Source organism: Felis catus, chromosome A1 (assembly GCF_018350175.1).
Source record: "Felis catus isolate Fca126 chromosome A1, F.catus_Fca126_mat1.0, whole genome shotgun sequence".
NCBI classification, from domain to species: domain Eukaryota; kingdom Metazoa; phylum Chordata; class Mammalia; order Carnivora; family Felidae; genus Felis; species Felis catus.
Genome location: NC_058368.1, coordinates 85,390,396 through 85,415,009, shown reverse-complemented (window position 1 = coordinate 85,415,009; position 24,614 = coordinate 85,390,396). Strand labels below are relative to the sequence as shown.

The following is a 24,614-nucleotide window of genomic DNA, read 5'->3' as shown; positions in this document are numbered from 1 at the left end:
GCTCTTAACCAGGATGCTGCCTCTTTTTGGTTTTTAATTTTTTTAAGTTTATTTATTTTGAGAAAGAGAGACAGAGGGAGTGAGGAAGGGGCAGGGGGTGGGGCAGAATATCGGAAGTGGGCTTTGTGCAGATACGTAGGTCTTGAACTCACAAACCATGAGATCATCACCTGAGCTGAAGTCCGACACTTAGACTGAGCTGCCCAGGCACCACTCTTTCCTTGTCTTTAGAATGAGACAGAAGTCACTTGTCCTGCCCCTGGGGCTCTGACAGGGAGGGTCCACGAGGCCAGCTGCTAGCACACACTTCTCTCCATGGAAGAAACAGGTCTCTCATGGGGAATATGGAATATGGTCATTTTCTGAATGGTTCTGGGGATGGGACAAATATTTTCTTCCTTTAATTTCAAACTTTTAAAGGAATAGAATCAGTTTTCTTTTCTCTGTGTAGAGATCATTCTCAGCATATTGGTTCTGCATGAACAACCTCCCCACCTTCCCCACCTCCCAATGCAGTTTTCTCTTCATAACAGCCTTCTATAACCACTGTGAATATCTTCATATTTAACCTAATTGTGCACCTGTTCCTGCACATAGCAAATTTCACTGTATGTTACGTGAATTTGTCATTATTCTCCTGGTGAGGAGAGAGACTGGGCAACATCTATCATTTTATCATTTATACATGGACACAGCTCAAAAGAATAAACAATGAATTGCTTAACATGGCCTTTCAGGTTTGCCTTACCCTGGAGAAGCATTTCCTTTTCATTGAACAAAACCAGAGAAACTGAAAGGCTGTATCAAACTCTGAACTGGAGAGACCTGACCTCTCCCCACACACTAAAGATTTGGTCTTTCAGACATAATTTTGTGTGGAATTGGAAATAAAAGAGCAGCTCACCTGCACAAAGGGAACTATTACCTTGTAAAACAACTGCTTAACTTGTGTATTTGGCAGTGTGTGTGTACCAAAGGATAAAATACATTTCTCCCAGTAGGTGCTGGTCAAACACTGGAAATACCATTGTATCCAAATGCACCATTCTATGGCAAAAAATGCCCACACTGAAACCATAAGTCAAAGAAATTGTACTTTTTTCAGTTCCTGGAAAGCAGATGGTCATATAATCAAAGATTTTAGTTTATTTACAAAGTATTTTTAAAGATTAAAGAGTTTTAAAAATTTTTAACATTTATTCATTTTTGAGAAACAGAGACAGAGCGTGAATGGGGGAGGGGCAGGAAGAGGAAGACACAGATTCTGAGGAAGCAGTCTCCAGGCTCTGAGCTGTCAGCACAGAGCCCAATGTGGGGCTGGAACTCAAGAAAGGTGAAACCATGACCTGAGCCAAGGTCGGAATCTTAACCGACTGAGCCATCCAGGCATCCATATAAAGAGTTTTAAGCTCACAAAAAGTGGCTGCAATGGCAGATGATAGGGACTAGGATTGATGTTTTGATGCAGGAATGGTTCAGGCTTATATCTTCCCAAGCAAGGGATGACGTTTCCCCATCTCCCTCCTGGAAGCTGAGAACACCCTTTTCAATGTCTTTTTTTTTCTCCCCCAAAATGAAACTCCCATCTCAGATCTCATTTTCTCATGTCTGCCTGAGAAATCTATCTTCCTTGACACCAATTCTAACATTAAAAAAAAGGGGGGGGGGAATTTGTATATTGTGTTTCTTCATATATTGTCTCTTTAGCACTTTTACTTGTTTATCTTTTAAAATGATTTTGTATTGGTAGATTATTGCTCTATTATAGCTAAATAACATGAGTTGTGATGTATGTGCTTATGTGTAGCTTTTCTCTTGGTCTGTCTGTCATAATTCATAAACTTTCCAAGAGCAAGGAGGATACTCCTCATTTTATATTTTTGTGTTCCTTTGATTCATATCATACAGCTTTTTTTTAACAAACCAAAAGATAACTGCAGATTTATGAGTTGAGTCCCTAAATCCAGAAATCTACTCACCATCTTTATTTGTGTGCACCAGGTTCCACTAAAAGTCAGAAGTCAGAATGTACAGATCTAGGTGGAGGACCTCCATGGGATTTTACAATGCCCTCTCCATGACTACTGAGTTCACATGGGTGTTCTAGCCAGGTATAATTCCAGATGTGGAGGAAATGAAAGCACCTCTCCTTGGCTTGGCTCATTCCTCTTTAAATGCAATTGACCACAATATTTATGCTGAGGGCAATGATAGTATGATGTAGCTCTCCTGAGGAAAGACTGGGGAGGTATTATAATGGTGGTCTTGATTCATCAACAGCCTTAAGCTCTGGGAAAACTTCTGAGCCCACAGGGGTCATTAGTACATACACTGAGGTGTGCTGTAGATACCTATCACATTGTGTTCAATTTCCCATAAGGTCCAGACAAAAAATGAGTACCATGATAATTTGTCCCTTGTATAAAAAAAGATTTATTACTTCATGTAAGTAAAACTAAAGCCTCAATCCATTGTTGTTTCATAAACATAAATCCTGACGGGCCATTTGCTCCCCTGTTACCAAGAATTTTTATGTGCCTGAAAAACAATTGAGGACTAATCAGTTCCATACTACATGGAATAAGATCATGCTTTTTTTTTTCCTTTTTTCCTCCTTAGCAAAAGAATTTTGACCTTTTTTTTTTTTACTAAAAATTTTATATATGATGACACGGAACTCTTTGTCTTAGTGAAAAATGTCATAAATGCATTAACTAATATACATTTTATTATTAATTTAAGGAGCTAATAAGGTGAACTATTTTGTTTAATTCATTTATTTACTTATTTATTTTTAGATCTGAAAGGAAGATGTCAGCATATATTAACTTATACCTTATAGTTTCAGAAAAAAAAAAAAACCTAGAGGTAATTTGAGCAGTTATTATGAAATTCTAACTTTATTAGATTGTGGATACATGACCATGTTTTAATGCCCTTATTGAGGCAAATATGACATCATGAGGTTGGATTTTTTTTTAATAACACTAAAGTAAATAGATAAATAGAAATTGAATCCATGCAATCAGCCAAGAAATATCAGAGAAAAATCAGATGAGTTTGAATCAACTAGTTAGAGAATTTATCAAAAGGATTATTTGGGTACTTTTGAGTACATATAGTTACAGAGTCAGGGAACAAAGAGGATATTTCATATAAATGAATCAATATAACTTGTAGGTTTCTAGAATGTGTATGGGATACATATTCAGACCACCTCCATTGTTCCCTCTTCCCTGTTGAACAATTCCACAGAGGGACCCAGTAGCACACAGAAAATATGCATGGAGGGGTCCATGCTTGAAGAGCAGACAGGTTTAATAAATCCCAGCGTTCCCAATTTCTGTGCCCTTTGGGACACTAAGAGTTGAAATTACAACTCTAAATTTGCTAAGTTCTTTCTAACTCCTAATGCAGCTATTTCACTTCCTATGTCCAACCAGCCCCATATATCTCTCTCCTCCCTTTTTTCTTCATTCAGGACCTTCTTAACATGTTAGAATCATTAGCTTATTTGGTTAACTCACTTGACAAACCAGTCACCTGATTGAGGGGGTGGAGTAGGAAATTATCAAATTAGTTATTTGAATAGATTATGCAGTCTTGTTAAACTGTAAACCTAACTCTGAGAACTATAGCTTCAGAAAAACTAGAATCTAAGGTTTGCAGTTGACTTTTGAATCATTCTTTATGATTTTAGTCATTCCTTAAAGTGACCTGGGCCAGACAAAAAGTCCAATGTATAATACCAGAGACATGCATGATGGTAAGAAGTGATGGGGAGGAGAGAAGACCCAAGACACCCTTTAGCTGTTGGAGTTGGCTCTTCTGTGAACCTCAGATCAAGAGGGTCTCATAAAGCATGAAAGATTCAATTTAAAAAAAGGTTTTAGTCCATATAATTTTACAGAATTCTCCCCACACCCTTAGTGGGTATGAAAGGTGGCATACGGAGTGCATATGAGGTAATGCATAATTCAAAAGTGTTGGTATATTGTCATAAGGAATCAAAGCTACAGGAGGCTCAATAGGACCATACCTGGGAATGGCAAGTCATCATGTTCCTAGAATTTATTACCTTCACAAATTGATCCTTCTTTTCAAATTTTCTGTATACCTAAAAATGGATTCTACTCATTTAGCACTTGGCATTAAACTTTACTGGACAGTGATTGTGTACTTATAAATAATAGTAATAATAATAAAATAATAATTATAATAGTATAATATGTTACATTTCAGAAAACACTTTTAGATCTATGATTTAATGCTTCCCCTGAAGGTCAATCATTTATTATTCAGCAAATATGAATTGAGTGATAACCATGTACAAACCAGTACTTAAGGTGCTTGAGATATGTTGGAAATACTGTTATCAATAGACCGATATCCCTCCCTTCAGAGTGCTTACATTCTACCAATAAAAGGCAAAACAAACAAACAAAAATAAACACAATAAATAACAATATAATAGAATACATTTAGAAATTGTTAAGTACAATATTGGAAAAAAAGGCTCCATTGGGCCTGGTAAAGGGGACTGGGAGAGTGGGTTCTGGGTGGACTCCAACGTGATTCAGACAGTTTAGTTGAACTGAGAAGTTGGATTTGAGCAGGATTAATGAAAAAAATGGGACGAGTAAAGGAGATATGTGGGAAAATGGAACCACAGGTAGAGGGCTCATCTGGAAGAAAGACCCATGGTGGGAAGTGCCTTGTCTGATGTAAACCCAGCCTAGGTGCCAGGATAGAGGGAGGAAGATAAAAACAGAAGCATGTGGAGGGACACAAAATCAGAATCAGGTAAGGAGCTGGTGTTCAGATACTCCAGGGTTTGAAGTTTTGCTGTAAAGATTATCTAAGTTGAATGGAAAGTCATTGCAAAGTACTGTCTTGGGAGCTGAAGGATAACCCAGCTGCAGCATCCATAATGGATGTGCAAAGGGCTGGAGTACAGCTAATGTTAGGAACCGAATGTAGCAACTCAGTGGAAGAGGATGGAAGTTCAGACTAGTTATAGCAGCAGAGTGGTTAGGACTGGCTAAGCTTTGTATATGTTCTGAAGGTAGAACCAAGGGTTTGCTGATGGTTTGGATGAGGGCCAAAGAAATCAAGAGAGAAGTCAACCAGATTCTTGGCTTGAGCAACTGAAAAGTTGGTGTTGCTTTCCACTGAGATGGAGAAGTCTGTGTGTGTGTGTGCATGCATGCGTATATGCACACTCTCACATTCCTGTATGTTTCAGGAGACTAGGAAAAATCTTTAAATAGGATTTAAAGAAGTTTGCTGTTAGTGAACCAGAATTCCATAAAGAAGAGAAAGAACCTTTAGGAAGATGCACAAAACCTTGCAAAGTTTAGGAAACAAGGGATAAAGGCACACTTAAGTTGGCTTAATGATTGACATAAATCATAGTAAGATGCAAAGTAAGATAACAGCATTAGAGGGAAACAGTGGAAACCAGGATGTTTGCTTTCTCATAGGAACTAGTTATTCTCTGTTCACACCCTGACTATGTGGTGTTGTCCTTCTACCCATTAAGCATAAGTGAATGGGTGTTGGAACCCCCAAGGAGGTGAGATCTCAGAAAAGTGACTCTGTTTCTCCTGATGTCTATGTGGAAGGGTTTCTACTTCTCTGAGTGTATTTTCTCTGCATTGACTCCTGTCATGGATCCTGGCCTTACAGTAACATCAACACTCAGGTGTTACAGTAAGTTGCCAGCTCCTGTTTAATCCCTGATGATGGGGAAACATGAGCTGAAACCCAAGGCATGAGCCTGTTCTCTACTCAAACCATGCATGGAAGAGGCCTAGGGCATTCATGGTCTATAAAATGTCACCAAGATGGAGATAAGAATACATTAATACCCCCATTTGGAAAGGAGAGATGGAGAGAGGAATTGTTTGCTTATGATCAAATATAAATATACCAAATATGAATGTATATAAATCTTTTTTAATGCAAGGATTCATCAATAAAGTTCATAGAGTCATTTGGTAATAGTTTATGAGATCATACCATTTCTAAAATTATTATACTTCATGATAGTCCTCCAAATGTAAGAAAAACGTCTGGAAAGAAAAATATTGAAAAATTGCAGAAAGAAAACTATGTTAATAATGTTATTGGAAAGTAAGTGAAAGATTTTAGTCAAAGAGATCTCTCTGGAAGAGAAAAATACTTTAAAATTCAAGGTAGAATTAAAGTGGAAGATTAAAATGTTGGCAGATTATTATCAAAATACTGTTAACTAAATTTGCCATTCATTAGTAATTGTTTGGCACTTAAACATTTGAATTTTAGCATTTGCCTCGCAATTTTTTATTAGACAGATACAGAGAAATATGACAGCAAAGTTAGCCTTCAATGACTTAAGAATTTTGTTAGGAAAGTAGAGAGTATATTTTAAAGATAAGTCAAATATTATTAGCAGATCATCATCATAATCGTCATCATCATCTTTAAATTGTATTTAAGTAAAAAGTTTAATTAAAACCAATCATATCAATCATGATCTTAAATATTTGCCATAGAATTCTAAGATCCATATCATTTTTCCACATATAGGAACCATATTAAGTAGCTGAGACCTAAAGAGAAAGGTGTTGAGGTCTTAAAATAGTAAATGGCTAAGTCAAAGAACTAGTTGCATCAGAATTCTGAGAAATTCCTACTCTAAAACATGTCTCCAAAGATCAAGGGGAAAATGGCAGTCTCAGAGGGGTATGGTGTGGTAATCAGTTATATCAGAATGAAAGAAATGGATTCCAGAATCCTCAGAAATTAGTCTCAGTACAAAGAGGATTCAAAGAGTAAATGAATGTAGTCATAGGAAAATTGAATAAAAAGAAATGGTCCTGAATTTGTTAATCTAGAAAAAAATGGAAGGCTATACAAGAGGTAGAGAGAAAAAAAAAAGTCAAGAGCAAGAAAGATAAAAAGTTAGAGACGGATGGGGCGCCTGGGTGGCGCAGTCGGTTAAGCGTCCGACTTCAGCCAGGTCACGATCTCGCGGTCTGTGAGTTCGAGCCCCGCGACGGGCTCTGGGCTGATGGCTCAGAGCCTGGAGCCTGTTTCTGATTCTGTGTCTCCCTCTCTCTCTGCCCCTCCCCCTTTCATGCTCTGTCTCTCTCTGTCCCAAAAATAAATAAACGTTGAAAAAAAATTAAAAAAAAAAAGAGACGGAGACAAACACACAGAAAGAATGAGAGAAGAGAAGGGAAATAAGGAGAGGGAGAAACAGAATTATAGATCTGATGCTGTATTGGACTGTTCTCCACGAATTTAGGAATTGCCATTTCTAAAAAAAAAAAAATGACATTTCTTATTCTCAATAGATCGAAGACTTGGAACAAAAGGATATAAAAATGAATGTGAAATTATAATGAATGTATAGAAATCTTTGTTTAACACCAGGTCCATTCACTTGAAGAAAGCCTCATCAAGAAAATCTGTAGCACCACCTGGAAAGACTTGAGGAGATTGCTGCATTTCTAAAATTATTATGCTCTGTAATCCTCCTCCAGATGCAAATATTTCATATTTTCTGTTTTGTCCTCATGGAAAAATGTCCATAGCAATAAGGTTTAAAGTGCTGATCTAAATGGGGACATTTTGGGGCTTAGCATATTTGCATCCTCCCGATTCCACTCCAGGAAAACTTGCTAGGCATAAAATTCTCAGGAACAGAATTTTAGGAATGATCATGTCCAACATTAGAAGCAGAGTAAAGATGACCCCTGGATGCCCAATTTTCTGACTCCACATCTGTCATAGGTGGCAAGGTAAGAGGAATCGTGTCACAGATGAAAAAGTAAGGTCGGAGAATACCAGAGAACAGTTGGTTGAATGTGTAGATGTAAGACCCATTTGTTACATTGTAAAAAGAGATTTCACCTGCTTCATAGTCCAAAAAAATCCCAATGCAGTGAGGCCGTTCCAGGTGGAGGAGAGGTACAGATGGGGAGGCAAGGACCATGTACTCATTTCCTTTCAGCAGCCACATGGCCCAGACTCCGTTCTCAGGAGAGGGTGTGGTCTCCCCCTTTCTCAGCACCGTCTCTCGACAGACACCTACACCCCACTCTGCTCTTTCTCCTACCATGACCTCCCAGTAATGCCTTCCTGAGGAGAAGTTCTGCAAACCCAGGACACAGGGCCATGTATCAAATCGCTCCGGGTTGTTGGGGAGATCCCTCCACAGCTCTCCGTCCTGCACACTGCGCAGATCAGCAGTCAAGAGGAGGCTAGGATGCGCTGTGACAGGGTCCAGCTTGACATCAACTGTGGGAAGAATTTTGTGGGACATATGAAACGTCAGAAAAGACAGGTAAAAACTTAGGAAGCCACAATATTATGGATAATAGTCCATAATACTCCCCATCTCCTCTCTCTCTATTAACTCCTAGAGAAAGTGAAATAAATATTTTACCTTGCAGGTGGCTGACTATTTTCTTCACTCACTTGTGTATTCCTCAGTTACCTCTACATGATTCAGAACTCATTATTGCCTCAATAAAAACATAACCATTGATAATATGACAAACCATGTGCATGGCCATTTAGATTCCTTTCATCTAACTTCAGAGCACTTGGGTGTTCTTAGGAAGATTTTCCGCATTTATTTTTTTTTCTCAAAATCCATAGGAAAATTTCATTAATTTGAAATTCACTACTTTCAAAGTTATGTTACTGTGGTAGGCAGAATTCTAAGATGAGCTCCATGACCTTCAGACCCTGGTGCTACTCTCAGGATTATGTTATGTTATTTGAAAAGAGGAAGATTATCTGAGTGGATATAATATAATCACACAAATTCTTAAAATGGGGATCTCAGCCCTACAACTGTCAGGACTACATTATGCCTATAAACTGAATAAACTTGGGAGTGGATTCTTCCCCAGACTCTTCAGAGAAGACCAGCTTGGCCAACACTTTAATGTTGATCTTGTGAAACCATAAGGAGAAAAATTAGCTGATCCCACATGGATGTCTGATCTGTATAATTATGAGCTAATAAGCATGTGAGGTTTTAAGCAGTTAAGTCTGTGGTAATTTGTTATACACCAATAGAAAACCAATATTGATGCTGTGAAGTCCCAGTCAGATTGATGTGAAGTTTTACTTGTGCATGTGTGAAATCTCAGTGAAGAAGGAAGGATGTAAAATATTCAGTGTCTTGTCTTATAAATATTCAAAATAATAAATTTCATCAACATAGTTTTATTTTTGATATCATAATAACAAATACTATTCCAATGACCACTTCTAGCTATCTTGTGTTGAAACCCAAACTTGAGTTGGTCACATAAATAATACCTCATCTCTGCTAATGCATTTACCCACCCATAGAGTAGCCATTATCATCCCCACATTACAGCTGAGGAGACTCAGAATCAGAGCTTATGTGGTCTCTCCATATTCTAGAAGTCATAAATAACAGACTGAGACATGGTTTTCCATGGAATTGTGCTAGGTGTATTTGATGTATGTTATGTCTTTACACATTATTTCCCAGCCACCACACTTCCTTGCTCCATTTATAAGAAAATAAATCTGTGACATGGTTTCTAATATGGTCTGTCTCCAATTCCTTCCCCAACCCTTCTCTGTTAGATTCAATTGCTCATCATGATATAACAACACTGTAATCAAACTGTCCGTGTCCATCTCCTCAGTGACCTCCACACTGATGAGTTCACCTTAAATTACTTCTGTGTAGCATTAATGCTGTAGAGAATATCCTTGTTCTGAAAAACCTCCTTTCTCTTTCCCAAAGACAGCCATCATCATGCTTTCCTTCCCTCTTTTCTCCTCACTCCTTCTTGATCCCCTTTCTTGTTTTCTCCTCTTCTCCATCACTGCCATTGGAGAAACCAGTGGTCTCAGGACCTGGACCTCTTCTTTCTGTCTCAGCACACAATAGTACTTGGGCTGGTTGGCTCATTGATTTAATTTAATTCCATTCATATGCTTACTGACTCCAAATGCATATCTCTACCTTAGACCTTCCTCCTGAAACTCCATATTTGCAAAATCATTTGCCTACCTGACATCAAACTTTTGAGATTTAATACTCATCACAAGATTGATATGCTCAAAACCCAACTCCCCTCCTTCTGCCTCACCTGCCCTTTAACCGTCAATGTAAATGGCAACTTCCTTACACCAGCTCTAGAGATTTAAATCTTTGGGTCATTTCGGACTTTTCTCTTTCTCTGACAACTCACATCTAATCCAACAGCAGATCTTGCCAGGTCTACCTTCAAAATATTCCAAGATTCTGTACACACCTCAGCACTTCCAACAGTACCACTCCGATCCAATCCACAATCATCTCTAATGGAATTATTGCAAAGGCTCCTAATTGCTTTTCCCACATAAAGCCTTGCCCCTTTGAATTTATTCTCAGTGAAGCATACAGAGTGAGCCTCTCAAAACATTAATATAATCATGCTATTCCTCCATTCACAGTTTTTTACTGATTTCCTGTTTACTCAAAGGTAAAGCTTCCTGCTCACAGTGACCTGTCCATACCACCCTGTGCTAATTGGTCTTGTCTTGGCCTCTCTGACTCTCCCCTTGTTAATTCTTCCCCAGCTACAGAGACCTCATAGTTCCTGAAACACATCTTCTATATTTCTATCTCAGGCATGGGCACTCATTGTTTCTATTGCCTGGAATGTTTTCTTTCAGATTAGATATCTGATGAGTTATCCTTGAAGGGGCCCTCCTTTATTGTCAAATTCAAGTTTAGATGCCCTACCCCACGAACTTCTGGCTACCCTTACCTTATATTATGTATAATCTTCTAACATTCTGTGTATTTTGCATAATTTAAGTAAATATTTACAACACAAAGTTATGGATTTGTAGGATTTTTTGTTATTGTTCAATAATATATTTCAATACTTAGAGTAGTGACTGGCATAAATTCATTTTATTGAATTGATTCATTAATTATTTAATTCAGTAAAAGAAATGGGAATATTATGACACTGATTATGAGAGTTTAATAAATTGTAACAATTCATGCAGTTGGTATATATTAATTTTCCCATCATTAAGCAGGAGCAGGACTGGTAACATGGGTTTTCTCAATATGGGTCAAAGCTGTCTCCCTGTAAGTAGTGAAACCAGTATTTAGCCACAGTTTGTTTTCATTGCTGCATATAACGTGAATTTTAAAAAATAAATACAGTGGTACCTGGGTGGCTCAGTCAGTTGAGTGTTCGACTTTGACTCAGGTCGTGATCTCATAATTTGTGAGTTCGAGCCCTGCATCAGGCTCTGTGCTGACAGCTAAGATCCTGGAGCCTGTTTCAGATTCTGTGTTTCCCTGCCTCTCTGCACTTCCCCTGTTCGTGCTCTCTCTCTCTCTCTCAAAAATAAAAATAAGCATTAAAAATACACAAAATAAAAAATAAATACAAATATTGAATCTATATTGTTTTAAAGAACAGAATAATCAAATCTAATAGACAAATTTATGTCACCACAGTTATTCGTACACAAAAGTAATTGATTGAATATCATTGGCTCCTCCTCAAGTGACAAATAATAAATCAAATCCTGGGGCGCCTGGGTGGCTCAATCAGTTGAGCGTTGGACTGCGGCTCAGGTCATGATCTTGTGGTCCATGAGTTCCAGCCCCACATCGGGCTCTGTGCTGACAGCTCAGAGCCTCGAGCCTGTTTCAGATTCTGTGTCTCCTTCTCTCTGACCCTCCCCCATTCATTCTCTGTCTCTCTCTGTCTCAAAAATAAATAAACGTTAAAAAAAATTTAAAAAAATCAAATCTCTTATTTGATGTACCTTAAGGCTTTTATATTGGTTATTTTTCTGCTTTCAAATATCATTCATTTAGTCTTCCAAACAATAATACATTTTTCAGCATTTTATAAACAGGGAAATGAATATTCATTGGAACTAATTTTACTCAAATCACAGTTAATAAACTAAGAAACACACTTTCAAGTCTATGTTGTTCTAACTAAATGTAGCTAAAATGTGTGTTAGTACCTCTGATATTTTTTATAATTATACACATATCCCAGTTTTCTTTCTTCTGAACAAAGTGTTCTCTCCCACCCACCCTTATAACTTGGCATGGCCATGTGACTCACTTTACTTAATAAAATCTTTAGGGAAGCCAGTGTTCCACTGTAGTGTGGTTGCCTTTATGAGCAGTGCCCAAATCACCATAACCGTGCCCTTTCCCAAAGCTACCAGCAACGGAAAGGAGGTTGGGCTCTATCTGCATGGCTCCCAGAGGGAGATGAGGTGAAACAAAAGCCTCCACAATCCAGAAAGAAGCCAATGACATGATTTAAAAATAGCCCTTTACTGATTTTAGTCAGTAAACTTTGGGTTCTGTTTGTTTCTGCAGACTGACTTCTGCAGTAACACATTACAAAAACAGCCAAACCCTGGGCTCCATAGTTCTCCAAGCTCAAAGACGCAGCCTACCTTGGAACTTTCTCAACATTTCCCTCATCCCAGGGATGTGACACATTGTCTTCAGCTCCATGGGGATGTTCTCCAGTTCCACCTGTGTGACATCCTTACTTCTGAGAAGGACACAGAACCAATAATTCTCAGTAGGACTTATCAACCACCTTCCTTGTCATCTCCAAACCCATTCCCTGATTCAGAAAGTAAACATACCTGCTCAATGCTTCTCTCACACCCTGAAAGTAAAAGAGAAATACAAGCAGGTGTGAGTCAGCCCTCTGAACTGCTTTTGACAGATTGGAAACAAACTATGAACATCTCTTTAGGAATGATCAGAAATAATTAACTATGACGATGAAAATAGAGGAGACATGAATCTCTCTTAACCAAATCCAAAACTTGGCTGTTGACTTTTCTCATGAATTTTAACATAATAGAATCAGTTTGCCTCTATTTGAATAGAATCAGACTACACAAAGTTTAGGTTAACTCCTATGATATCAACCAACTTATTTTTTGAATTGATAATTCCGACATTTGGATATTTTAATAGAGAAATACATTCTGGTAACTAATGTGGATGAAATGAAGGTAAAAATAGACCATAAATTCTCCAGAATTCATTTGAGGGATGATGAAAGGTATAGACAAAAAAATATTACTCTCAATGTCTCTGTAAGAAAACCCCAAATTCCTCATTCGTTGAACCAACCTACCATAGCTACGAACTCATATGGAAGTAGGTTTACTAACTGGATAAAAAAGAAAGTCATTAATTAATAACAACATTTTATCTCAAAGGAGATTATTTAAATAAATCACCTGCCTTAAATTTTCCTTTTCCCTCTAAAAAATACCCACGTGGTAGATAATTTTCAGAAGGCATAAACGCAGGGAAATAATTATTTTTTATGGGACTGGCAGGCTTTGGGGGGTGGGAGGGTAAAATGCTGCTTACTGGTACTGAGGAAGAAAGGCAATTGTGGATATAACAATCAACATAAATAATTTTAGAATATATTCTCCCTAAGATTTGTACTATAAATCATTTTAACAACTTTTGGTGCTAATAAATGCTAGTTTTAAATTGTGTGTTTTGTGGGGCACCTGGGTAGCTCAGTTGGTTAAATTTCCAACTTCAGCTCAAGTCATGATTTCATGGTTGGTGAATTCAAGCCCCTCATCTGGCTCTGTGCTGACAGCTCAGAACGTGGAGTCTGCTTCAGATTCTGTCTCCCTCTCTGTACCCCTCCTCAACTTGTGCTCTCTCTCTTTCAAAAATAAATAAATGTAAAAAATAAGTAATGGTGTGTTTTGAGATATAGTAAGATAAGATGATGAATATTATTATTGAAAATATTAAGGACACCTGAGTGGCTCAGTCGGTTGGACATCTGACTTCAACTCAGGTCATGATCTCACAGCTTGTGTTTTTGAGCCCTGCATCGAGCTCTGTGCTGACAGCTCATAGCCTGGAGCCTGCTTTAGATTCTGTCTCCCTCTATCTCTCTGCCCCTCCCATGCTCACACTCTGTCTCTCACACAAAAATGAATAAACATTAAAAATATATATAAAAATTAGAAAAAAGGAAAATGTTAAACTTTCTGTGTATATTTACTGTCTGAAATTCAGAAAATTAATTCCTTTCTCATACTTAGTGTGCTCACAAGGAAATGAGCATAGTAATAGTAATAATAATAATAAATTTTGTGTAGATACAGATATATTGAAGACAAAATGAATTAAATTAGACAAAATAAATAAAAATGCATTGTAAGTTCATTCATTCAATGACCTCCTCCAACTATGTAACCAGTGCTGTTTATTCATTGTACTTGTAAACATTATATAGATAGTTAATATGAATATGTATTTCATGGTACTTTCAGTGTCTGGAACTAACTCAGGCAAGGTGGAATCTGTGGGTCAGTGGCTAAGGGATGATATGAATTACTTAGTTCAGAATATCCTGATGAGTCACTGGGGATGAGACAGAATGAAATATGCCCAGAAATCTTTGACTGCAGTAGATTCTATCATGATAATATGCGTACATTAACAACAATGCCTTTCTCAGTTCACTTGGGATTTTGATGACCTCCTGGAGGGTTAAGAACAAATATTTTTTCTTGTTATTTGTGTCTCTGCTGTATAATCCCTACTGATTATAAGGAAACTGCACGAAACCCACTGAATCCCTCTTCACTTTGCCTGGAATAGGCATGCAATATGGACAAGGAAATTAGTGTTTGCTATAAGATTTAACAGGAAAACTTCAAGCTGAACAAGTTAAACCATCATTCATATTTTCAGCTCTGACATTGAAATGGATTACCAAAGACTTTTGGAATTGGCCATCACTGAAATACAGCATATCATCATTGACAGATTGACTATGAAGTTTTAAGAAGTGTTTTTCATGAAGCCCCTGGGTGGCTCACAGTTAAATGTCTGACTTAGGCTCAGATCATGATCTCAAGGTTCATGAGTTTGAGCCTGGCAGTGGGGTCTGTGCTGATAGCTCAGAGCCTGGAGCCTGCTACAGATTCTGTGTCTCCCTCTCTTTCTGCCCCTCCCCTGTTCTCTCCTCTCTCTCTCTCTCTCTCTCTCTCTCTCAAAAAAAAAAAAAAGTAAATGTTAAAAAATTTAAAAAGAAGTGTTTTGCAGGAAACATAGCATAGATTGTCCATTTTCTGGTTAACTTTATAGGTAAGATACCGAATTAATTTTACTTTTTAAAAAATACTTAAACTTTTCTCTCTACTATGAACTATTTTATAGAATTGTGTAGGGTCCCTTCTCATTCTGATGCTAGGACTTCGAATTAAGGTGCCTCACACATACATTCTAGGGTGTCCTTTTGCTAAAAAGCATGAATGACTATGTGACTTGTCTCTGAAAGCGGCTATTTGTCCCTGTGGTCTGGCACTTGAGCCTCCCTGTGCCGGAGGCGCCCAGGCTTACCTCCAGCAGCCCCAGAGCTGGGCGTTGGAACCTCTCCTCCAGCTCCTCAGCCAGCTCCTTCAGAGCCCTGCTTTGCTGCCCCAGAAGGTTCTTGCTGTGCCGCAGTCTCTGCAGGGTGGCTCGCTCCTCCTCCTCCATCCTCCGCAGCTGGAGCTGCTCCTCATGGGCCAGGAAGCCACGATACTTCTCAAACTCCAGCCTGAAGCGCTGCCTCTGCATCTCCACTTTTTCCTGGAGTGACACAGGGGATCAGAGCATCAGCAGTGGGGGCACAGCGTCTGGCTTCCCCATGCAGGTGTGGGACAGTGAGGCTGGAGGCAATGTCTGTGAATGAATGGGCTGCATTTTACAACATGCAGGAACCAGAGGCCACTAGAGTTTGAGAAGACAGTTGGATTTGGGTTCCCATTTTGCCATGGAGTTGGGTGCAAGGCACTTTTATAGGCAAGTTTTGGAGCCACATTTTAAATATGGGGAGAGGCACCTGGGTGGCTGAGTTGGTTGAGCATCCCACTCTTGATTTCGGCTCAGGTCAGGATCTTGTACTTCATGAGTTCAAGCCCTGTGTGCTCTGCGCTGACAGCATGAAGCCTACTTGCAATTCTCTCTCTTCCCCTCCCCCACTCACTCTGTCTCTCTCAAAATAAATAAATAAACTTTATTTTAAAAAATAATAAAATAAAATATGGAGAGAGGTACCTGCATGGCTCAGTCAGTTGAACCTCTAACTCTTAATATTGTCTCAGGTCATGATCCCAGGGTGATGTGATCAAGCTTGCTGAGCATGAGGCCTGCTTAAGATTCTCTCTCTCTCTCTCTCTCTCTCTGGGCACCTGGGTGGCTCAGTCTGTTAAGCGTCCAACATCGGCTCAGGTCATGATCTCGCAGTTCATGAAGTGGAGCCCCACATCAGGCTCTGTGCTGACAGCTCAGAACCTGGGGCCTGCTTCAGATTCTGTGTCTCCCCCCTCTCTGCCACTCCCCCCACTCATACTCTGTCTTTGTCACTCAAAAATGAGTAAATGTTAAAAAAATTTAAAAAAAGAAAAAGATGCTCTCTCTCTCCCTCTGTCCCTCTCCCCTGATTGTGTCTTCTCTCTAAGGTAAAATAAAACATAAATAAAATATGGGGAAACAGGTGTACGGTATGGGAATTAAAATTGCATATCTATTAAATTGCTGAGCAGAATGACTAACAAGGAATAGTTGCATAATGAAGTTAAAATACATTATTATACTATACATAAAATACATTATAGATTATTACACTTGAGGGACATCTGGGTGGCTCAGTTCCTTAAGCACTGGGATCAGCTCAGGTCATGATCTCAAAGTTGGTGGGCTCAGGCCCTATGTCTGGCTCTGTGCTGACAGTGCAGAGCCTGCTTGTGATTCCCTGTCTCCTTCTCTCTCTGCCCCCCCCCCCGACTTGCACTCTCTCTCAAAATAAATAAATAAATTTAAACAAAAAAGAGCCTGATTTAAAAAAAAAATATTCACTAGAATGAGAACAGGGTGGAAATAACTTAAGAGCTTACAGAGAACTAGATTTGTAAATGTGAAAAAGAGTCTTAGAGAGTAGAGATGTGAATATTACTTAGTAATATCGTAATTGTGAAACCTAAGGCTAACATTCTCTGTATAGCCCAAAAGTAAATAAATGATTGTCAGGCCATTTACCGCAGAGTTGACTTCAGGAAATTAATACTGATTTCCACCCAAATCTCACATCTACATTTTTTAAATAGACCTAAGGAATATGCTTTGATGCAGCATTATTATACACAGAGACATAAATTTTATTCTCTTCATACTGATATGTGGAAAACTAGCTTTAAACTGAGTATAGGTGGCAAGTTAACCTCCCACAGTCTCTCATTTTGGATTCCCAGGCTCATTGCTAAACATTATAATGCCTTGGTTTGATTAAAGGGCATAAGCTATCACTTTTTATTTTATTTTTTAATTATCATTATTATGTTAGAGACAGAGAGCACAAGTTGGGGAGCAGAGCAGAGAGAGAGGGAGGGAGAGAGACTTGGATTAGCCCAAAAAGAACAAAAATTATCATTAAGTATTTAAGTACATGTAACTACATACATTAACTATATATTGCATAGCAATAGAAAAAGATAAGACTCAACACAGAAGAAAAATGTAGCCTAAATGGTCCTTTTAGGAAATATCTGGTCCTTTTATGGAAATATCTGTCTGAGGATAGTGTATAAAACAAAAATTTTAAGAAAAGAGTAAGGAAAGAATTAGAAAAATATAGGAGCACCTAATGGCTCAGTCCATTAAGCCTTTAACTCTTGATTTCATTCAGCTCAAGTCATGATCTCACAATTTGTGAGTTCAAGCCCCACGTTGGGCTCATCACCATGCTGACAGTACAGAGCTTGCTTGAGATTCTCTCTCTACCTCTCTTTCTGCCCCTCCCCCACTCTGGTGTGCATTCATGTGCTTGCTCTTTCTCTCTCTCTCTCTCTCTCTCTCTCTCTCTCAAAATAAATAACCTTAAAAATATAATTAGAAACATTATAGAATATGATCACAGAATAAGGGTTATTTGGAGACAGACAAATAGTAGAAATACTCTATAAAATAAATCCTATATATGTTATATATTATTTACATATAACTTCTATGTATAGTTTCTCAATCTTGACCCTAATGATATCTTACCAGACTACTCTTTATTATGAGTTTCACATTAATTTTTTTTTTTTTTAAATGGGGCATCTGAGTGGCTCAGTCGGTTAAGCATCCGACTTCAGCTCAGGTCATGATCTCAAGGTTAGTGGGTTTGAGACCTGCATAGGTTCTGTGCTGACAGCTCACAGCCTGGCACCTGCTTCATATTCTGTGTCTCCCTCTTTCTCTGCCCATCCCCCACTCATGATGTATCTCTCTCAAAAATAAATAAACATTAAATTTATTTTTTTAATTATGAGCTTCCATGGGCTGTCCTGTGCTTTGTATGGTGTTTGGCAGCATGCTTGCCCTTCACGCATGAAATTCCAGTAGCAAGCCCACTCCCCCCTGCCAAATTGTGAGAACCAAAAATATCTACATATATTGTAAAATATCCTTTAGAGGGCAAAATCACTACAGATTGAAATCACTGTGTGTGGTATGTGTGTATGCATGTGTGTGTGTATGAAGAGTTAAGTGAAGGGGCGCCTGGGTGGCGCAGTCGGGTTAAGCGTCCGACTTCAGCCAGGTCACGATCTCGCGGTCTGTGAGTTCGAGCCCCGCGTCGGGCTCTGGGCTGATGGCTCAGAGCCTGGAGCCTGTTTCCGATTCTGTGTCTCCCTCTCTCTCTGCCCCTCCCCCTTTCATGCTCTGTCTCTCTCTGTCCCAAAAATAAATAAACGTTGAAAAAAAAAATTATAAAAAAAAAAGAGTTAAGTGAAAAAACTGATGAACTGTAAAAAAAAAAAAGGACATATATATGAATTACTGAAAAGAGGTGAAAGTTCACATTATCTTCCTAACTGTAAGATGATCACTATTAGCTATATTTCATATCTATCAATGCTGCGAAGTATTTATTATGCCATTCATCCTATACACACACACACACACACACACATATATATATATATATACACACACAAATACATATATTTTAAACTAGTGATGATAGTATGAGACTCTTTTCTAGGTATTAGGAATAGAGCAGTAAATTATAGTAAGATTAAGATCAGTAAAACTATCTATTTACAATTTGGATTGGGGTACTATTAATAGAGATAAAAAGAACACACATACATGATGTAATTTGCGGGGATGGGATGACCCAGGATGACACTGAGATGTTTCCCAACAGCAAGTATATAAATGGAACAAAAGTACTGGAGCAGGGAAAATGGTTGAACAGTAATTTAATGACCCAAACTTGGATCTTTCGGAAAAGCAAGCCTCCTGAAGTTCCAAGAATCTCTTACCTTCCAAATGATAGTTTTCTTCCCCACATTGACCTCCTGAGTCAAGGCCTCCTCCATCTTCTTTCTTACCATTTCCAGGGCCCTCTGGAGCTTTACCTGTTTGGAAAGATACACTGAACCCATTGTATATGCCCTATTTCAGTACCTGGCATCAACTAGGTTAACCAGGAAATACAAAGATCAATTAAAACAGGCTTTAGTGAGCACATAAAAATGTTTAACCTCATTAAGGATTAAGTAAAATATAAATATATTTTTAAGTATTAATGCCAGGTATAATTAAAGGTTTATCTAAATATGTGTTCATTGCAGCATAATTTAAAATAGTAGGACTCTCTTTCCTTTGGGCTGTGGACATACCATCCATATTGCAGAAGATCTTGAAGCTTAGGGGCCACATGAGCCACAGCCATGGCTGCACTGGGAAGCACAGAAGCACCCAGGAGGCCAGGGTAATGCTGGCCTCATGAATCGCCATAGTTATCAACTAACCTCGAAAAATATTGCCCAGGTTACTTTGGAAAAGGTGGTATAAGTGAGACGTTACCACTTAAAGAGGAACCAGAGTGTCTGCTCTACTGTTAGCCTTGATAGACAGTGGACACGTCATTGAGCAGACACCGGGAAATGCTGTAAGAAACAAGACTGGAGCTGCCCCTATCATTGATGTGGTATGATCCGGCTACTACAAAGTTTGGGGAAACAGAAAGGTCCCAATACAGTCTGTTATGGAGAAGGTCAAATTCCTCAGCAGAAGAACTGAGAAAAAGATTAAGGGTGTGGTGATGGGGTGTTGGGAGGTTGCATCCTGGTAGCTTGAAATGCTAACAAGTGCTTTTCAAAATAAATAAATTAAGTAAGTAATAAAATAAAATGAAATAAAATAAACAAAATAGTAGAATTGTAACTTCAAGTGTCAACAATAAGAGAGTGAGAAAAATATATTTTATATTAACATGATGGAACTAAAATAGTGTGTTGCAAAATACCAAATGACAAGAAATATTCACAATTATAAAATAAATTGAAATAAGTGTATTTTATATAATATGCCACCAATTTTGGGAAAAAAAAGTACTTGCAATGGATATATAAAAACTAGTTAGCATCAAATGTTCAGTAGACAAAATTGCATCTTAATTAGTGCTTGGTTGAAAGTGTATACCTTTTTTTTTTTTTAAATAATCTGATTTAACATTTACTTATTTTGAGAGAGACAGAGTGAGCAGGAGAGGGACAGACAGAGAGGGAGAGAAAGAATCCAAAGCAGGCTCCGCACTGACAGTAGAGAGCCCAATGTGGGGCTTGAGCTCATGAACTGTGAGATCATGACCTGAGCTGAAGTTGGATGCTCAACTGACTAAGCCACCCAGACACCCCAAAAGTGATGTTATTCCTTGTATCTATATATTTAAACTTCTTAAAATTATTTATTGATTTATAATAAGAAAATTGTTTATTATTATTTGGTCAACTGAAACCTTGCAAATTACTAATGCTTAAATGAAAAGAAGATAGAGAATGTCATAAATCTTATGAGGAATTAACAAAAAAAAAAAACAGAAACTATATCTCCTTTCAACCACTGCTAGAAATAAACACATACATTTTATCTACAGAGAACACCCATAAAGATACGCAATATGCATATTTTTAAATTTGTCCCAAGTCATTCAATAAATCTTAGGAAAAATGAGGGGGGGAAACTCTTTCTAAAGCCATTTAATAAGTCTTAAACAACACTTGACTTTAAAAAGGAACTTCTATAATCTTATCCATAGCGCTCTACATAAACTAGCAGTAGAATTTATGGAAACGTTTGACAAGATGGGGGAAGTGGCATTGGTTTTAGTGTTTGCAAGAAATAGAACTGTGACACTTAGAGGAAAGCTCCCTTGGGCAGAAGAAACTGTGAGCAAACGCAAGGAGGGGAAAAAGATGTGGCCTGTTTGGGGACCACAGTGATCAGGCTGGTTTTGTTGGACCTCATGGTTGGTTAAGACAAGAACTGTGGAAACAGAAGCTGGGGCCCTAGAAAGTCTTGACTGACAGGTGAAGGAGTTTAAAAGATATTTATCTGGCATTTAATTAAGGACTACTGAAATATAAGGAACTTCTTGAGACATATTACATGCAATCAAGTTAGATTGAGGTAACTTCTGGATAAAAAGAAAGCAGGGACAACATGCTTTAAAAGTGTAGGTGGAAAGTAGCTGGCACCTGAATTTTGTAGATGACAACAACAAAAAACAAACAAACAAACAAACAAAACTAAGAGATATTTCTAGGTGTGTCAACAAGGAAGTTGAGGTAAGAAATGTCTCAAAACCTTAATTTAAAACAAAGTTAAGGGGCACCTGAATGGGTCAATCGGTTAATCATTCAACTTTGGCTCAGGTCAAGATCTCAGGTTCCTGAGTTTGAGCCCTGAGTCAGCTCTGTGCTGACAGCTCAGAGCCAGGAGCCTGTTTCAGATTCTCTGTCTCCCTGTCTCTCTGCCCCTCCCCTGCTCATGCTCTGTCTGTCTCTCTCTCAAAAATAAACATTAAGAAAATTTAAAAAGTAAAACAAAATTAAAATAATAACATTATTATTATTTTAGAAATTCAATGTTTGCAAATTATTTCATTGTGATAGTATTCAGTTAGACATGTCAGTAGATTAAAGATGACTTTGATCTCCTTTGTGGTAGTAGCTGTTCCAGATGTTGGGAATTTAAACATGATCAGATGGGGTGCCTGGGTGGCTCAGTCAGTTAGGCATCCGACTTCGGCTCAGATCAAGATCTCACTGTTTGTAAGTTTGAGCCCTGCATCAAGGCTCTGAGCTGACAGCACAGATCCTCCAGGCTCCAGCACAGAGCCTGGAGCTGTTTCAGATCCTCTGTCCCCTCTCTCTCTCTGTCCCTCCTCTGCTCTCTCTCTCTCTCTTTCTCTCAGTTCCTCCCTCAAAAATAAATAAGCATTAAAAAAAAAAAAAGACATGATCAGGATATGTCAAAGAACTCTTGAAGAGCATCAGTAGGGGAAATTCTGTTAGAGTTTCACAGATGCCACTTTGAGGGCCAAATACTCCAATACGAGTCCTGTCTGCATTGAGGATGCTTACATCATCAGCTGCCAAATAGGTGTTGAAGAGAGACTGGCCTGTGTGCTTACCTACTGGACTCTTACTTCAGGGTACATATGCATCTGCAGACTTTACAAGTGATCAGAGCTGTGTACTCACAGACACTATTCTTAACAAGTGTCCAAACACTGGCATTGTTTTGGTGACAATATTAATCAACATAGAAGCATTATGAAAAAGCAAGGCATTATACAACTGGGAGTTATTAAGAAGTATTTAAAATAAAGACACACACCTGTAACCAAGAACCAATTGGATAACACAACCCTCCACACCAGAGGTCTTGCTGTTGGAAACAGAATGTCAGCATCAGCAAGAATAAAACCAAGAGAAGGGGCACCTGGGTGGCTCAGTCAGTTGAGCATCCAACTCTTGACTTGGCTCAGGTCATGATCTGAAGGCCTATGGGTTTGAGCCCCACTAGGGGCTCTGCACTAAGCCTGCTTGGGATTCTCTCCCTTTCTCTCTGCCATCTCCCCTGCTCTCTCTGTCTCAAAATAAATAAATAAACTTAAAAAAAAAAGATGAAACTAAAAAGCTAGGGAAGGCTTCATGGGAAAAGGGACAGTCTAAAATAAGGGTGCATTTGAACTCCTGAATAGAGGTCCCAAAAGGGGGTTACTATAAGGCAAGGGGACCGAACTTGAATGTGGGCTGTGAGAGACAGGATGTGGGAAGGGCACAGATCAGGATAGTATCATGTGGGTTTGTCCCTAGGGTTTGTCACTAACACCTGTGGCTCAGTCCGCTCGGATGTCTGGGCCGCATTTGCAGACTGGCAGTGGGGGCCTCTCCACGTGTGCTTTGCAGGGTGCGCACAGGGACTCTCACCTGGTAACACCGAGCTGCCTCTTGCAGAGGCATGGTGTGGTGACTCCTGTGTTCAGCAGTCGTGTCACAGACCCAGCACAGTGCCTCCTGGTCCACTTCGCAGAAGAGGGTCAGTTCCTCGCAGTGCTGCGCACACAGGCGCACTCCCACCGGCCCCGCGCCAAGCCCTAGCTGCCGCACGCTGTCCACCAGGCTGGCCAGCTGCCGGTTGGGCCGAAAGCTCTCCAGCCCAAAGGGGCCCCGGCACTGCGGGCAGGCATAGAGGCCGCCCTGCGCGCTGTCAGACTTCTCACAGAACTCCGAGATGCACCTGAGGCAGAAGCTGTGGCCACAGGCCACGCTGACCGGATCCTGAAGGAAATCCAGACACACCGGGCACCTAGCCTCCTCGCGCAACCGCTCCCCAGGTGCCCCAGAGGCCATGGCAGGCTGGAAGTCGCCTGGCCCCGCTGATAGCAGCGCTCTCTTCCCCAGCTGCGCACGCTATCTGGGCCAGTGCTCTGGCACAGAAGGGAGGGACTCTACAGCGTCAGAAGATGCAGGCCCAGGAAGGGTTTTATCCACTGGCTCGGCTCCAAGAGTGCAAAACAGCCACTCCCTGGGAAAAGTCATAGCTCAGGCAACCCTCAGTTACAAGGATAAAATTAACATTTTAAAATAGTGTTTAATAATGTTAACCCTGGCCTCCTGGGAAACTGAACATTTCTAACGGAATCCCTCACACTGTACCTTAATGGAGTCCCTAATCTCATGTTTTCACTGTCAGTGCATTTGGAGAATGGTTGAGCTCCTGCCTTTTGTTACTTTCTGAACTATTCCATGGTCTCCTTATCCTTATAAGACATAATAAGTTCTTAAAATATGTTCCAAACTTTAATTTGTCTACTCCTGTTTAATTAGCTCATGATAAAGAAATGAGTAGGGGAACCTGGGTGGCTCACTCTGGTAAGCACCTGACTCTTGATCTCTGTGTTTGTGAGTTGGAGCAGTGGGTGGCGCTCTGCCCTCCCAGCACAGAGACTGTTTGGTATTCTCTCTCCCCACTCTGCCCCTCTCCACTCTCTCTTTCATTCTTTCCCAAAATAAATAAATTAAAAAAAAAAAACACAAAAACAAAAACAAAAAAAAATGAAATGAGTAGATGAAGTAGGCTGCTGTGGAGATGTTGCAAATGTGTGTAGGATAATGATAGGTGTATAGACCAGCAATGATTCAGAACATAAGTATCTGGCATAGTTCAATGAGGGTCCCATAAGGACTGCATACTTGTTATTACTGTTGCA

At 39.2% G+C, this 24,614-nt stretch overlaps 1 protein-coding gene across 1 annotated transcript; it reads right to left on the bottom strand.

Annotated features, from left to right (window-relative positions):
- Positions 1-7,145: 7,145 nt before the first annotated feature.
- Positions 7,146-23,846, bottom strand: TRIM58 (tripartite motif containing 58). Its single transcript, XM_003980592.3, has 6 exons — positions 23,332-23,846; positions 19,372-19,467; positions 15,422-15,652; positions 12,670-12,692; positions 12,472-12,572; positions 7,146-8,286 (listed from the first exon to the last, which is right to left on the bottom strand). Exons 1-6 carry the CDS (start codon positions 23,752-23,754, stop codon positions 7,697-7,699), a joined length of 1,464 nt encoding a protein of 487 aa, XP_003980641.1. The 5' UTR covers positions 23,755-23,846; the 3' UTR covers positions 7,146-7,696.
- Between the last annotated feature and the right edge of the window lie 768 nt (positions 23,847-24,614).